This window comes from Carex rostrata, chromosome 24, assembly GCF_964058835.1.
Source record: "Carex rostrata chromosome 24, lpCarRost1.2, whole genome shotgun sequence".
In the NCBI taxonomy this organism is placed as follows: domain Eukaryota; kingdom Viridiplantae; phylum Streptophyta; class Magnoliopsida; order Poales; family Cyperaceae; genus Carex; species Carex rostrata.
The window spans coordinates 8,504,677-8,520,792 of NC_135941.1; the positions used below are offsets into that span (position 1 = coordinate 8,504,677).

General features: G+C 38.7%; 2 protein-coding genes across 2 annotated transcripts; both read right to left on the reverse strand.

Moving 5' to 3' along the window:
• Positions 1-5,332: 5,332 nt before the first annotated feature.
• LOC144575409 (CBS domain-containing protein CBSX1, chloroplastic-like) lies at positions 5,333-7,869 on the reverse strand. Its single transcript, XM_078325547.1, has 8 exons — positions 7,541-7,869; positions 7,103-7,190; positions 6,817-6,881; positions 6,659-6,707; positions 6,432-6,484; positions 6,226-6,341; positions 5,761-5,818; positions 5,333-5,683 (listed from the first exon to the last, which is right to left on the reverse strand). Exons 1-8 carry the CDS (start codon positions 7,745-7,747, stop codon positions 5,609-5,611), a joined length of 711 nt encoding a protein of 236 aa, XP_078181673.1. The 5' UTR covers positions 7,748-7,869; the 3' UTR covers positions 5,333-5,608.
• A 591-nt stretch (positions 7,870-8,460) lies between these two features.
• On the reverse strand, positions 8,461-15,628 carry ZDS (zeta-carotene desaturase). Its single transcript, XM_078325546.1, has 14 exons — positions 15,249-15,628; positions 14,933-15,057; positions 14,003-14,137; positions 13,833-13,905; positions 13,553-13,626; positions 13,353-13,457; positions 12,241-12,485; positions 11,305-11,392; positions 10,817-10,859; positions 10,492-10,648; positions 9,957-10,085; positions 9,608-9,680; positions 9,035-9,199; positions 8,461-8,773 (listed from the first exon to the last, which is right to left on the reverse strand). The coding sequence occupies exons 1-14, from the start codon at positions 15,403-15,405 to the stop codon at positions 8,645-8,647; spliced, it is 1,698 nt and encodes a 565-aa protein (XP_078181672.1). The 5' UTR covers positions 15,406-15,628; the 3' UTR covers positions 8,461-8,644.
• Positions 15,629-16,116: the final 488 nt, after the last annotated feature.

Here is a 16,116-nt window from a genome sequence, read left to right on the forward strand (position 1 = left end):
TGATTTTAACGTAGGATGGCTGCTAGGGGACGGGGACAGCCTAGGAGAGTACCACCACCGGACCCTGATCTTGAGCCAATTCCGGATAACAGCACGGAACATTTCAGTCCTCTATTATGGATGACTCACGCAGAGCACCGAGTTTCACTGGCGTCTATTGAGGTACTTGATTACTTTTTTAAGTTTAAATTTTGTGGAGTTGTCGTATTTTCAGTTTTTTATGTTATTTACTTCTTTCAACACAGAGTGAGGAGATTGTAGAGGCTAGGAGTCGGCATCCTAGTATACAGTACTACTCGTTGATGGACCAGTATCTGCAAAATTTGGGACTGCATCATTTGGTCGATATTATGGAGACGGAGACTAAGGCCATTAATGTGTCCCTCTTGGCAGGACTAGTGGAGCGATGGCGCCCTGAGACTCAGACGTTCCACCTACCGTTCGGAGAGATGACAGTGACTCTCCAGGACGTTAGTGTCCTATGGGGTCTGCCCATCTAGGGTGAGCCCGTTGGTGGCATATCTGACCCCCCTGAGCAGGATGACGACATGATCAATGACAGACTCGCAGAGCTGTTGGGAGCTGAAGGAAATATACGGGATTATAATGGGAAGTCGAGATACGCTATCAAGAAGACGAAGCTGCGAGCTCTGTTTGCGGGAGGTCTGGATCGGCATGCCACGGAGCTCGAGATTCAGAGGTACTCAAAAAACTATTAGGCAATAAATTTAAATTGTACTATAATTAATGCCGAAAAATGAGTTGCCTTCTAATTTTAATATTACAGATATACACGGGCCTTCCTGATGGACCTATTTGGTTCTATTATGTTCCCTGATTCGAGCGGTGATACTGTCCCGCTGATGTATCTGGAGCTGGTGCGGGACCTTGAGCCGGATAAAAAGTACAACTGGGGTGGGGCAGTCCTGGCACATCTTTACTTCAACTTGTACCAGAGTTGTCAGGTCAGTAAGTTCTTCTTGTCTTATTTTAAATTTTTGAACATCTATGTGATGGCTAATATTCTTCAAATTACAGAAGAAACAGAAGGTTATGTACGGGCCAGTAATTCTACTGCAGCACTGGGCATGGTCACGGCTACCGGTGGGGGTACCTGTGCTGAATGAATCGCTAGAATGGGGAGTTCCCACGAATGAAGACTGTCATGCATTTGGCAAGAAATTTTATGGACTTCACCTGTACAAGAACCAGCCTCACGGAAAACCAGTAGGTATCAGGCTGGTCCGAGGACAGATTCAGAGCCTGGGTGACACGCAGGTGACATGGACTCCATACCAGGAGCTATACAGTGAGGGGAGGCTGCCACAGACTGTAGCAGATGATTCGGCGGTGTGGCTATACAGGGGTCCACTGGTGTGCTTCTGGATAGTGGAGTTCCACTATCCGGACCGGGTGCTCCGTCAGTTTGGATATCCTCCACTCATCCCCACAGATCCAGACGTCCCGAGATCTGAGATCAGGAGGCTACACGGGTAAGTTATGTTATTCTATTAGTTAGTAGCGGACATTGGTTATTGACTTAAAATTGCAACTAACATATTAATTACAGGATGACGCACGGCAATCACCCCGGCAGAGATTGGAGTGTGTTTTACGAAATACACTACGGAATGGCCAGAAATATGATTGCCAACTTGTGGCACATGCCGGAGGATGGGGTGCAGTTCCAGGGAGATCCTCTGTTGAGATACGAGGCTTGGTATGTACGTGTCTGCATGGCCTCGGTTTATCTAGAGGGAGATTACGGTAATTTTCTTCGCGGAAAGATATTCTCAGATGATGGTTACACCCCCACTGGCCGGAAAGGTGCTCGTCAGGTAATGCATAATTTTGAGAAATATGAACTTTTTTGCATAATGTTTACCTAATATGAACCTTGTTTTTTTTTAGCTGCTGGTAGCGCTTAAAGGTGCCGCGCGTTCAATCATCTGTCTTGGAAAAGTAGGCTACAGAGCAGTCGGGCATGCCATGTTGAACTTGGTTGCCCCCTGTATTGAGGACATGGGCCACGAGGCAAAGCTAGAGGCATTAATTGGTTCTCGGCATCATAGCCGCAAGCCATCAAGAGTCTGCCCTCATACCGCCCAGAAAGGAAGGCTGCATCTATACTGATGACCGGTCTCAAGTAATTAAATGCGGTGATGCATGGTCCATAAGCCCATGCCACGGCCACGAATTCCACAACACCTTGCTTGACCAGTCCTGTATTTCTATCGAAGCTCGGCTTGGTCCAAAAATCGTGCCTCGAGCCGGGATTCTTATCACATATCCCGATAAGCAATAGTTTCATAAAGTTGTACGACTCTTCCCAACTCCCAAATTGACGGGCAACTGCAATCTCACGACCTCTCCAGAGTTTGTTGTACTTCGGGGTTATACTGCCAAACCTAACCCTCACACAGTGTGCCACACTCCGGATGCTCATAGTGGGGTTTTCCTTAATGCCGCTCTCGATGATATCTGCGATTATTGATGTCGTCAGTTGTGCATGGTCGGTCCTGGTGTACTCAGACGTGCAAGTGTGAGGCGTGTCTTGCTCGGTTATCATCCATGTATCTCCTGCATTTGTTGCTTTTGCCTTCAGTTTGAAACGACAACCCGAAGTGCTGCATCTAATTTCCAGCCGGGATGTGTCACTTCTCTTCGTATATGTCTCCTTGTTCTTGTCAACATGGTACTCTCTGATCTTTTTGGTCAGTTGTTTTTTGTTAGGAAAGTATTGGCCTTTTGCAAGCTCACTCCTGTATTCAATCCGACGACCGTAGTAAGAAACGTCTGCTTCTTGAAAAGCAGATGTGTCATTGAAGTTTACAAACGGGTGAGTCTCAGAACGGCCACTTAACGGCATATTCTCTCTATTTTGTCTCACAGTGGGCTGTGTGTATTCTTCTTCATCTTCTTCATCTCCTTCATCATTAATGTCCCAGTCTCCTTCCCCCCATTCATCCCCAGTTTGCAGATTTTCCTCTGGTACCTCGTTAATAAATTCAAATTCTAACTCGTTTGGATCTTCATGTACTGGTGCCGGTCTGGGGTCAGGACTTGGTTCAAGCGTAAGGATGAAGGACCTCCATGCATGGATATAGGTGAGATAAAAGGTGGAGATTGTACTTGTGGTGGGACAAAAGGTGGAGATTGAGGTGAATTACTGTATATTTCTGGTTCCGGTTCTGCTACTGGCATTGAGATAAAAGGAGTGTGTGGTTCATAATTTGGTTGATCATTTTCTGCAACCGAATTTTGGCCTGAACTCCCAGCCACTGACTCTCCGCGAATTCTGCATGCAAAAACTTCCAATAATTCACCGGACCGCACAACCTGCGCGATCAGGCCTCTCAATGCCCCGTCATCACCCAATGCGATTCTGACATACCTTCCTGCATGGACCATTCGGGCTTGAATCTGTAATTCCCAACGATTCCTATTGTAGCCGCTCACTTCATAAATAAGTGATTGCAACTGCTCAAATGAGAAATTTTCATCAACCCAATACGTATTTACTGGAGGTTTGGAGTAACGTGCCTCATTCTGGTCAAAAATGAATTTCCCTCCAAAATGTACTGAAATTGCAATAGGCATGGCCAATAAACTACATTTGGAGAAGGAAATAGTTTGTAAGTTTACTGATTTCAGATGAACAGTAAATACGTATATGCACAGTAATGAATAGTAAATGAACATTAAATACGTATATGAACAGTAAAAACGTATGTGCACAGTGAATGAACAGTAAATACGTACATGAACAGTAAATACAATACCTGAACAGTATATACGTATGTACACAGTAAACGAACAGTATATGAACAGTACATACGTATATGCACAGTAAATGAATAGTAAATTAACAGTAATTGAACAGTAAATACGTATGTGCACAGTAAATGAACAGTAAATACGTATATGAACAGTAAATACAATACATGAACAGTATATACGTATGTACACAGTAAATGAACAATACATGAACAGTAAATACGTATATGCACATTAAATGAATAGTAAATGAACAGTAAATACATATATGAACAGTAAATACGTACATCCGCAGTAAATGAATAGTAAACAACAATACGTAAAAAAAACCTGATTTAGCAGCTGAACAGTTCTTCTCTTCCTTCCTTCTCTTCTTCTCCTTCCTCTCTTCTTCTCTTCTTCTCCTTCCTCTCTTCCTTCTTCCTCTTTTCCTTCTGCTTCTCTCTCTCTCTCTCTTTCTGAAGTTAGTCTTTTATAACAAAAAATTGCGCAAAAAAAAAAAATAATAATAAACGACCCGGAGCGCGGATTTTATCCGCGGGGGGGAATTAATAATCCGGAGCGCGGATTTTATCCGCGGGGGGGAATATTAAATCCGGAGCGCGGATTTTATTCGCGGGGTGGGTATTTTTATAATTTTGGTGAAAACCTGGGCATTTTAATTTAATTTATTGATTAGATGGGTATTTTTATAAAAATCGGCATTTATAAGGAGTATGGCTAATATAACACCAGTGTCATTTCAGTTTATATAACACCAACTCCAAAACCTATCAAATCGAGTTCAAATGGTGAATCCAAACCGTTCAAACTAATTACTTTATGAGTGATGTGTTTACATGCAAACTTTTTATATTTTCGAGTTATTTTAGTATCAAATCAAGCGGCAAAAAAATTGAAAAATGAATATATTAAAATTAACTTAAAAACTCAAACATTTGACCGCTTGACTTGATACCAAATAAACTCAAAAACTTATAAATTTTACATGTAAACGCACAACTAATGAAGTAGATCGGTTTGAACGGTTTGGATTCACCATTTGAACTCGATTTGATAGGTTTTGGAGTTAGTGTTATATAGACGGTTTTGAAGTATCAAATCTGAACTGTGATGTTGAGCCTTCAGATATTTTTTTTTTATTCACGCGTTTTTCGCTTCAACTCTTTTAACTCGTGACTCCCGTCCCGTGAAGAGAAAGGGGAGGGAGTGGAGAGGAGACAAAAAGCAAAGTGAAATGAAAATGCTAACGGCTCCATTAAACAAACATGAATATATCACATGAAGTTAATGGATGGATAGTCTGAATTGAAAGTTGAAACTACTACTTTCGAGAAGCAACATTATTTATTTATTTATTTATAACAAAGTTTTTCTTTGGATCAAGACGAAGAATAGATAGATTAGATAATCGTTAAAACTACATCCCGTGAGCTAAACCAGGAATAAGAGAGACACATTCCACTAGCACATGCTCCAACCAAACATCAAACATGCATGATGATATGAAAATATATATGCACTTAAAAATCAAATCAAATAAAAGCTAAAAAACTTTGAGATGATTAGATTTCAGTACATTGCATAAAATAATCTAATATGGTCTCTGAATAAGCAGGTACTAGGTAACAATGACAGCAATCTATTATAGAATAATTATTTAAGACTCCAGTGCATGAAAGTAAAAAATAACATATACAACTGGGCATATACATAAACGCTCCTATAAGTATAGCAAAGGGGGTATACACACACACTATTGAGGCATCCCCCCCACAATGGTCGAGCAATTCAACTTGGTAAGAACAAATGTGTAACAAAACAAACATCCTCAAGAATTTGCTTCATTGGCGCGCTTAAAGTCAAGTGCCGCTCTGACAACATTTCCTCTTGTAATTATCCCCACCTACAGAAATTATCCAAATATTCATTAGAAAAAGAAACAAGAATTACATGGCCATAATACAAGATGGGTATTCTTACCAGTTTTCCAGCACTGTCAACCACAGGAAGCCGGCGGTACTTCGTTACAAGCAATAGTCTGTGATAATACATATGGTTAGCAGCATTTGTAAGATGGCTGTCTTTCGGGGACAAAAAATAAGAAGATACATAAGAAGTAATATTGCAATACACGAAGTTGCACATGTGACGGTCTTTAAATTCATCAGATGGAAGGAAGACTGAAATAAGCATTCAGTGACACACATCCAGCATTAGATTAGATTGAAATTCAATTGCTTAACATGAGGTTAATTTAGACCTAGTGGAAGCCAAAATCCACGAGCGGCTAAGTTGTTAAAGAATCTGGAAAAGCTAGTAATTCAGGGGCGGGGCAGAGACAAAATCTCATCATGGGTAAGAGTGTTACAATCTTTCTTTAATTACCCAATGATTATTATAATTATTTTCAACACTCAACTATAAATGAAACAGTAACATTAGTACCTGGCAGCATCTTCAAGGTTAGTTGTTTCACGAACTACAAGAGGAGCGGGAGTCATGACATCACCAACTATTTTGCCATTAGTCTTACTCAATAGCTTTTGGATCTCATTAAATGTCTGCAACAGGTTAATCCAGAAAGTGTATTATTAGCTGGGAAAGCACAATTTTCGGTATGACTTGTGGACCCCATTTTTAAGCATGCATACCTTCCATGTACTGTTGACCTGGGGAAAGATGTCCTGGTCTGCTTGACTAGATCCTAGAATTAACAAAAGGAAATAGTAATGATGATATGTAATGCAAAACAAATATGCATGTTTAGTTAAATAGACTCTCAGTTGCACAACCAAATTAAGAATGGCATAAATCAGCTAAATTGGCCTTCATATAACATCTTGTGTTAAAACTGGTACCATACTGAAGCTACACCAACCTGATATGGAATCAAGTGCTAGCAAATCATAATCTGATACTACACCAACCTGCATTAAACAAAATGTATTAGATCTTCCCATTACTTGCCATGTTAATTTCTTTTAAAGAGCGGATAAGAATAAAATCTGAGAGCTTCTTGAAAGAGAAGCAATTTACCAATTTCCAATCATCATCAATGACCGGAAAACCCGTTATTCTATGCTCCACTAACATCTCTAGAGCTGTAAAAAAGATATGAGAAATTAAAAGAAAATAAGATGAATATGAGAACTGTTTATAATTTTTCAGCTTCCGCTGGTTTGTTATAAGTTATAACTTATATATAAAGTATTGCATCCATGCTATACTTAAAAAAATAAGGCTTAGTGTCCTCACCAGAATAAAATCACAAAGAAACTGAATCAAACTGGTAAACACTACGTAGGTAATAATTAGAACGCACCTTCATCAACTGTTGTGGTTGGCTTAACAGTGTGCAACTCTTCCTTCTTAGTCATGAAATCACCAACTGTGTACATCCCATTATTACTCTGAATGAACACACAAGTAGCTCAAAAGGCTTAATATAATAAAGTAGGAGTCATTTGGTTTTTATATATATTCTTAACCTCTGGTTCTAAAACCAAATACCAGAAAAGAATAGAAGATAATTAATGAAGTGGTCAAAACTGGGTTTGGTTTGAAGTGAGAATATTAAGTCATGTATAATTCCAAGTTGTTGAAAGAAATTTGGGTACTGATTGAAAATTCGCCTGACTGGTAATTATTTGCATGGAACTAGAGACCTAGGCTAGAAGCCTAGAACCCATCTTCTTATTCGTCCCTAGCTAAACTAAGATAAAGATAAAGATAAAGATAAAGATAAAGATAAAGTAGGTACCGAAGCTGATTTGGTATTAAGCGACCCATTTCGCGCCACTACAGACAGCCTGGCAACGCGCAACCGGTCTGACAGGTGGGAGCGCCTGGGCAGAGAAGAGAGAAGAAGAGAGCTTCTCCGTAAGCGTAAGAGAGAAAGGGAATTAGGCTTGGAGAAAGTGGAGGAAGATGGTGAGGTGAGAGAATCGGATAGAAGAAGAGAACCCATTGGTCGCTTCAATCGGTTCAACAAATTAAAGGAGGTGAGGAAAGAGGAGAGATTATAATTTTCTAACTAGAGTTACTAGACAGACGCCTTGCCTTTGCTTTCAGTCTCAGATGGAGGGGAGGGGAGGGGAGGGGAGGAGAGGAGAGGAGAAGAGAAGATGGTTCAAAGAGGAACTGTAGCTGTTTCTTTGATTAGACTATTAGAGAGAAAGCAATTTTATTTGCTCAATCAATCAAGAAAGAAAGAAAGGGAAATTATCTTCTAACCTTTGTTTTCAACGGTGGAACCATTCCATATATCATAGGGTAATATCTTTTCTCCGTCAAAATCTGAGTTGGGTCGGCTCGTGTTAGAGTTAGAGACTTAGAGTTAGACTGAGCGCCTCCGCGGATCCCTATTCGCGAAGGAAGACCATATATCATATATCATATATCTGGACCGTTCAATTGAGATCCACACTAATATTAAATTAAATTAAATTAAATTAAAGGGTCTCGTCTCGACTCGTGAGCTATAAGCCTATAACTATAAGCGTGGGTCAGAATCAGATTGAAAAGAGCATTTTTGTTTGAGTTAATGCATGCAGAAGATGCGGAGCCATACATACAAATACAACAAGATTGTAGGCTAAATTGCGAGCAACAAGTCAACAACTAACAATTCTCGGATTAAAATGTGTTATTAGCAACAGATTTGAGCTGAGCTGATTTATGTGTTAATTAACTTGATCAACTCCATCTGCCTGATATATCCCGTATGCCATAAACACCCAATTTATCTCTACATACAACAACAACAAATCATCGGGGCCTAATACCCTAAAGGTTGTTTATACAACAAATTCACATCAAATTCCCCAAAAATACACCAATATACATCATCAAGTCTAAAGAATAATCAAACAAGGCTCAATTCATTAGCAACTAATTTCTTTCCAAGAGAGGCAAGCTCTTCACCAGCATTGCATATGTATGCCGCTGCTTGACGGCCAGACAGAGTAGCCCCCTCCATGCTGTCAATGTAATCCTGCATTGTTGCAACAAATACAATCTCAATGTTGCTCAAACATTTCAAATTTTACGATTTAGAAAGCAAAATTAATGTCCTTTTCATCAAAAATTGCATGGCCCTTGCAGAAGCCATATTTTTATTTGCAGCGTGTGCCTTAGCATGGGAAGCATAATCATTCCCATATTAATTATATCTCCTCAAAATTATAGATACTAATAATAAGGTATGCTAAGCATTTTTCAGATTAAATTGCTCAAGTAATATGATGATAATCACCTGCTTAGTGTAAGAACCAGCAAGGAAGAAATTTTTGATAGGTGTCTTTTGGTCAGGTCTAAATGGGTCAGTTCCAGGAGCCTCACGGTAAAGAGATTGGCCAATTTTTACCACTGATGACCAGATGAGCTCTAAGCCCCTAGATGAAGGGAACAGCTCATGTACCTGCATAAGAATCATTCACTTCAGTACCACCTATATAATACTAACGAAAGTAAGCAAACCAAAAAAAAATTAAAAAAAATCCAGGCATACCCCTGAAAAATCTGCACATATGCACCTGCAAGATCACTGAAATATAATTGAAGCCTTTGCTAGCACCAATTCATACATATGAAGCTAACTTTTTCATTTAAATATGATTGATACCGAAATGCCCCTATTTAGAACCCCCTCTCCCTCCCTCGAGAAAGATTAAATACAAAAGTTAAATATATCGCTGTTGCACTATAGGCCATTGCATTGAGCCATTGACAAATACTTATTAAAAGCCAGCATCGAGATCTGGCAATCTTATACTTGGCTTAATATTATTACAAAAATTGTATAATAGATACAGAGTAGCATAAAAACCTGTTTATTAACTTTGCTAATGATCTCCTCATTAGGCAATGGCATGTAAGGATCACCAGGTGTCAGCACAGCTCTGTAATAACAAATGCAAATGATCAAGGTAACGAATTGAAAATTCCTACTAAATGTAATCTAAAACTTGCTTTATAGAATATGCGCATGTACATTATAGTAATTGCATCATATTAATTATGCACTAACTACAGAAGTCCGCTTGAAACAAAATTAAGTTATACTTCAAAGAAAAATGATGAAAAAATTGTCATATACTACAAATTCAAAATGTAGCAGCTTAACAAATTAGAGAACATAATAATTAATGGAGCAACATGTAATTGCTACACTTAACTGGAGAAGAGAGCCTTGTCCCTCAATATAATAATCTTCAGGTGATGCCAGTGCAAGGTCAGCAAAACAGGAGAAATCAGCATCAGGGGTATAGAGGAGATTATCCAATCCTGCTGCCTTCTTAAGTTGCCTATTTGGTAGAAGATTTACATAAATTCACTCACTATCTCAAGGAAGGTTACTCGGGAAGTATTGCATTGCCCGGGTTGTCCTATTACAAGTAGCCACTAGCCAAAGTTTACCGGTACCAAACTCAACAAATAATCAGAAAGGACCTTACCCTCATTTTTGTAGAACTACTTTAAAAAAGAACTTATTTTGTACTCTAGTATTCTACATCATAGTAAACAAAAAGGTAAAATAGTCTGTTTACAAGAAAGTCTACCTAATAGTCTCAAAATTTAAATGCTGAATAAGCCAACATTTAAGTAATAGTATAGCCTGTGGGATTGATTCGGTACATGCATACTCTCTCTTTTCTTTTTCATTTTTTTTTTTGCATCATTATGTAATGGTGCCTTGCAAGTTCAGGTTACCTGGATTTCTGGAAATCTCTCAGCTCGGTAACCCAACCATTGTACCGAAGCTGAACTGTTACAACTGGCACGCCAACTAGCTTGTATATATTGTCAAATAGGTCATACTCTCGCCATTCAGATGGTAGCAATCTTTTTATTCCAGGTACATCACAAGCTGTCATTGAAAATAAGCAGAGTTTTTCATGTGTATTTCTTCTTACTGTTTATTTAATTATCGACTCTGGTTTATCTTCTTATGTGCAATTACGAATAAATATTATTATAAGAGTGAGGATGTGTGTGTGTGTGTGTGTGTCAGAGAGAGAGAGATAGAGAGAGAGACCTGCGACATAAGCATCAGCTGTAATGATCTCCCTACTTGTAGCCTGAAGAGAAATGGAAGCATAATGGAAGATACATTAAAATGGGGAACAAAAACAAGAGATGTACTAAAATTTAACCTAAATAATAGTCGTTACATCTATGACCCAGCAAACATTGAAATATGGGGAACACTCCTGCAAAATGAGAAAAAACCTGTACCTTCCAGAACAAGAGAAAAAACACAATTATCACACTCTCTCATTTCCCTTAAAAAAATACCCAAATTATCCTCTTTCTTTAATTATTGCCATTGAGATGTAAAATGCGGAAGGGTAGATCAAGTACATTATTAAGAAGGAAGAGAGATACATTTGATAATTTTCAGTTTTACTAGGATAATGCATTTACATCAAGGCTTGCAGGTTATGATATTTTCATGTCTGAAGGGTCACTAATATTGCTGCAAAGAAAAGAAGAAGGATATGACGAACAGGATTTTATATGTACCTTAGATATGGTTAAGCCAGTAACATAGGCTTCGCCATTTTGAGGCTTCTCATAATGGATTTCTCTACAACCCCACCTTAGATGAAACCTGAAAGTGGTTAATAATCAATGGAAGCTCTATATTTTCTAACTTCAGCTAAAATATCACGAGTAGACTTGAATGTTCCACTCCACACTTGCAATGTACAGAATCATACAAGCAGGACACAAGAATGTACCAGGATTTACACAATTTCATCTTAACATGCAATACTGATAAAGTAAACCTCTGTATATTTTGTCCATTATGGTACCAGGTATATTGATACTGTGAGGAAGCAGCTTCTGCTGGTACTACAACCAGGCTGGTACTGTATCTGGCCTGACTGGATACAGTGCTGGGCATGGTTCGCACCAGGACTAACAGGCAAAAATCATGACAGAAATCTACAAAATAGTCTACCATACAGATCCAATTCATTTTTATACTAGTTAAAATACAGGTCCGAAAGTTAACTGCTATTTTACAGTACGGAAGCAGCCACTCTTGTGTTCACTCTTTTTGGTCCAATAAAACACTTAGTGCGTGCTCCAGAACCGGGTCATAAAAGGAAAGAGAAGGAATGGAAGGGGAGGTGAGAAAGGCAGAGGCTTCACCTCCTCCAGACCTCCACACCCCGATTCAGGGTTACAAAATCGCTATGTTTTCATTCAGTTTTTCAGCACAACTCACCTCCGCTCCCCTTCTCTCCCCTCCGCTCACCTCCAAATTTTACGGTTCTGGAGCAAGTAACCAACTACAGTCAGATCTGGTCATGCCTCAACTCACCTGCACTCCCTTCCCTTCCCTCTGCATACCCCCTTCTAAAGCACACCCTTAGAACCGCACTTAAGAACCACTGTGCTTTTAAGCTGAAAAAAAAATGATATCTAGTACGGTGAGAAAGGTAACCATACCTTCCACCTCTGTCTGTTATATATTTCCTTATGGGCCCACTCAGGTGCACATCAGGTGATCCTTTGAGCATTCGCAAAAGTGATGCCTCGGTTTTAGTGGCAAACAATGCAAAAATTGTTAGCATGCACCTTGCACTTATGTTGTCACAGTCAATGAAGCCCAGAGCATAAGCAACGGGATCCCACATCCTCGTTATACTAGCACGGGTCCCACCTTTTGACATGAACCAGTCAGAAAAGCTCACCTACAGAAAAAGGAATTATTTTATTTAAATCAACACCGATCATTTTATCACATTTGCAAATGACATCAATCATTTCTTAGATTCAAAGCACCTCCAATTGTACAGATATTAGCACCTAGCACTGAAACATTAGCTTAGTATGATGGGACAAGTACAAACTATCCAATGCTGACCGTTTTCCCACTAAAATTGAGTTCAATGCAGGTTTGAAATTAAAATAACATATAATTTAGTCAATTTCTGCTTCAGCAGTACAGAATTGTCACGGTCATTTGTTGCTGGCTTAAAATTGGTTTCAGCTGTTTGGTTGTAATTTAAAGGTTGAGACTGACCCTTAAATCAAATATATATCTTGCAAAACATTTTTAATTTGCAAAATAGAAGAATCCAGAGGATGAGGGACTTAACATTAGCACCGTGAATTGTATCCAGTAGTTCCTTTTACAAACAATTGTAAAAAACTTTCAAAAAGTTTTCACAATTTTAAAAAGTTTAATAATCTCTGTGTAGTTTAATGCCTTGGAATACCAATTTTTCTATGCAAATTAGTACATATAAGTTCTTTTTCTTAATTCAGGAATTGGAAGAGGAGGGCACATGGCATTTCTCATTTTGCAGGACAACAGAGTTCATTTTGCAGGACAACAGTAAAAAAACTTCTAAAAAATTTGAAATTCGGTCTGCAAGTTCATATTCATATGGGGATCATGCTGAACGGTTTGGATTGACTGTTAGGATTTGGAAAACAAAAATATTGATCCATATTACGGACCAATCTGTGCTCTGCATAGTACCATAGACTCACTCTTTTGAGGAATGGGGACTTAAAGGTCAAACAAAAATTTTAAAAAGAAAAATATTTCTCACATCATCCAGATCCCTAATTTGTTGAAGTGCACCATCTGGATCGACAAGAGCTCTAACGACAGGGCTCAGTGCAAGAGCCACTGCATTCCTCGCTTTATCATATAGCTACAAAAGACAAGACAAATGGCTGAACTTAAATGATGCATATGGTGAATTTTCAGTTGCTTTTTTTACGAGTATAATACTTGGGAAATTATCACCTTCAGTTGGTTAGTTGCTAAAAATGCGCGTATCCCATGTATCGGTGCACCGACTGGAAACCGAAAATCAAGCTCTGTACTTGCATTGTAAAATTTCATAAGATATCAAACCAACAGATTGGTTTTCACATGAGAATCTGAGACTTGAAGTTGTATTCATCCTCAACCTTTAGTATTAACAAACTGATATTTTACCTCACAAGCTTTATGTATTCTAAGGCTGATTGTATACTGGGCCACGATATAATTTAAAGCAAGTTTCTACCGAGTTTAGACATACCTCCAATATCACCTCCTTTGTTGACAAAAGTATGAGTATGATCCTTGACCAGTAGATTCTCACTGGCACCAACCTGAAGTTTATACCATGTTTAATTTCTTCTCGAAGACAAGTGGCTGACCGGCATGCAACCAGTATCATATAATATTATAATTGAAGAAAACATGTACCTTTTTCATCAGACGAAAGAGATTGCTATAGCAACCAAAAAACACATGTAGACCCATTTCAATATGGTTCCCACCTCTATCCACAAAAGAACCCACCTTTCCGCCAATAAATTGCCGTGATTCATATATATCAACCTGAAATTATATCATCATATGCATACATGCTCCCGAATATAGATTACTAGTCAAAGGCAATTTAAAAAAAAGCTTTCCATTGTTCAGCACATGTGGAAACCATCCTTGCCAGACCAGGATCAAAAGTCAACACCCAATAAGGTAACAATGTATCCTCCAACAAAAGTATGGTTGATGATCATAGCTGGTCTAGACTCTAGATGTTAAAGTCGCAAGGTCTATACAGTCATGTTACAATCGTATCCCTTTCTTTATGGGAAAAGTTGTAACTTAGGACCACTGACTAAATTCATAGAAACCAAAACATAAGGCTTATATACTTAATCTAACAAGTTTGCAAAATTAACCCTCCGCCCCACAGCTCCCCTGACCAGGTGGCTAATACCAGTTGGTACACCTTTTGGTACCAGCTCCTAGAGTCCCTGTTCTATCTGCTACTGGTTTACATTTCCCTAAGTCCTAAATTAACTAAAATCAGGCAAAGGAGAATAATGCATTGCAAACTTAAATATGATTTAGGGTATATGTACTATTCTTGTTTGTTGTTATCACGTCCAACAATAAGATTATTTCATAGGTTCAGTCTGAGAAATGCTGGGATTTTACTTGTATTTTCAGTAAAATATCAGGAGCTATTTGCGAAAGGCCTTCAATATATCAGAATTAAACAACACTACACTTCTATTTCTATTTCTATTTCTATTTTACTGGGGAATGGAATTTAATCTGACAAACTGTCACTTGGCAGATTTCTCAAAAAAAAAAAAAAAAAAAAAAGGCTTTGTGAGAACAAACCTCATGTCCTTGGTCTAAAAGCTCCACAGCTGTTGACATGCCAGCTAGACCAGCTCCAATAATGGCTACTTTGAGCTTGGGGCCTCTATAATTCTGTGGTTCTGGTGGAAATAATCCCTTTGGCGCTGAAATGCAAAAAGAAGAAGTATACTTAATAGTTGTGTGTTTATTTGGTAAAAAATCGTCATTGAGAGTATTGGTTAAGTTATATTTGGGTTTTGGGCACAGGGATGGAGCAGTATTTGCACAATAAATATGTTTAGTTGGTTGTATTAGTGGAAAAGCAATTGGGAAAGTGAAGCATTAGCATACATACCATTGACGCTCATATCAGATACTTTGGTATCGAGAGAAGCTTGAACTGAGACAGCCCTTGAGAAGCGAAATCCATTCGTCCTCCTAGTGGTACCACTAGTGCTCCCCAAACAGGTAGCAGGTAGAAAGGTAGAAGAAGAACAAGAAGCTGTAGCCATGGCACCTCTCTAACCTCTAACCTTTTATCTTCTCTTCTCTTCTCTTTTCTTCTCTTCTCTTCTTTTCTAGTGGAGAAACAGAAACGGAGAGGGAGAGGGAGAGGGAGAGGGAGAGGGAGAAAGAGAAAGAGAAGGATTCGGAAGCGGTATTTGTGCGAACCGCACTGAGCTGAGCTGAGCTTACCCACAAAATGGGTGAGTCGAAGAAAAGAACACGACGAGGGATAATTTGTCCTTGAGATTCACTACATTACCTGACCGTGTATAATGAGATCTGAGTCGTCCATTTTTAATGTAATGTAATGTAATGTAATGTAAGGTAAGGTGCCTTTCAATGGGAAATATATTTCCACGTAACGTAAGAGAAGAGAATTTGTCCTATTTAGATCAGACGAACGGACGGCCACAGGCTCTTCCATTTAAATCAGACGGCCCATAGTGGAATGACGGTAAAGGTCAATAAATGAAGGAAATGCGCCTGTCTTTTAATAGCTTATTGGTAGGTAGTTAGTAGTACCAATATTCAACATATGCTCATAAAAGTCCTTCATTTTCAAATGCAAATTATTACATATTAAAAGTTGATCCATGATGCTTTTTTTCATCCATTCTGTCCCTCCAATGACAACAAGGTATTATACTTAAGCCGGGAGATGCTTAGTCATCCTAATATATATATTTTTTATTTTAAAAATTTAATAAATATATTGA

Excerpts from the sequence above, each read along its gene's own strand:
- LOC144575409 (XM_078325547.1), bottom strand. The coding sequence starts at position 7,747 with ATGGGTTCTCTTCTTCTATCCGATTCTCTCACCTCACCATCTTCCTCC. Across the intron at positions 7,191-7,540 it reads TTAATACCAAATCAGCTTCG|AGTAATAATGGGATGTACAC; the intron begins GTACCTACTTTA and ends GTGTTCATTCAG. Across the intron at positions 6,342-6,431 it reads AGGTCAACAGTACATGGAAG|ACATTTAATGAGATCCAAAA; the intron begins GTATGCATGCTT and ends AACCTGTTGCAG.
- ZDS (XM_078325546.1), bottom strand. The coding sequence starts at position 15,405 with ATGGCTACAGCTTCTTGTTCTTCTTCTACCTTTCTACCTGCTACCTGT. Across the intron at positions 10,860-11,304 it reads CTGGCTTAACCATATCTAAG|GCTACAAGTAGGGAGATCAT; the intron begins GTACATATAAAA and ends ATTTCTCTTCAG. Across the intron at positions 9,200-9,607 it reads TTAGCAAAGTTAATAAACAG|GTACATGAGCTGTTCCCTTC; the intron begins GTTTTTATGCTA and ends ATTCTTATGCAG.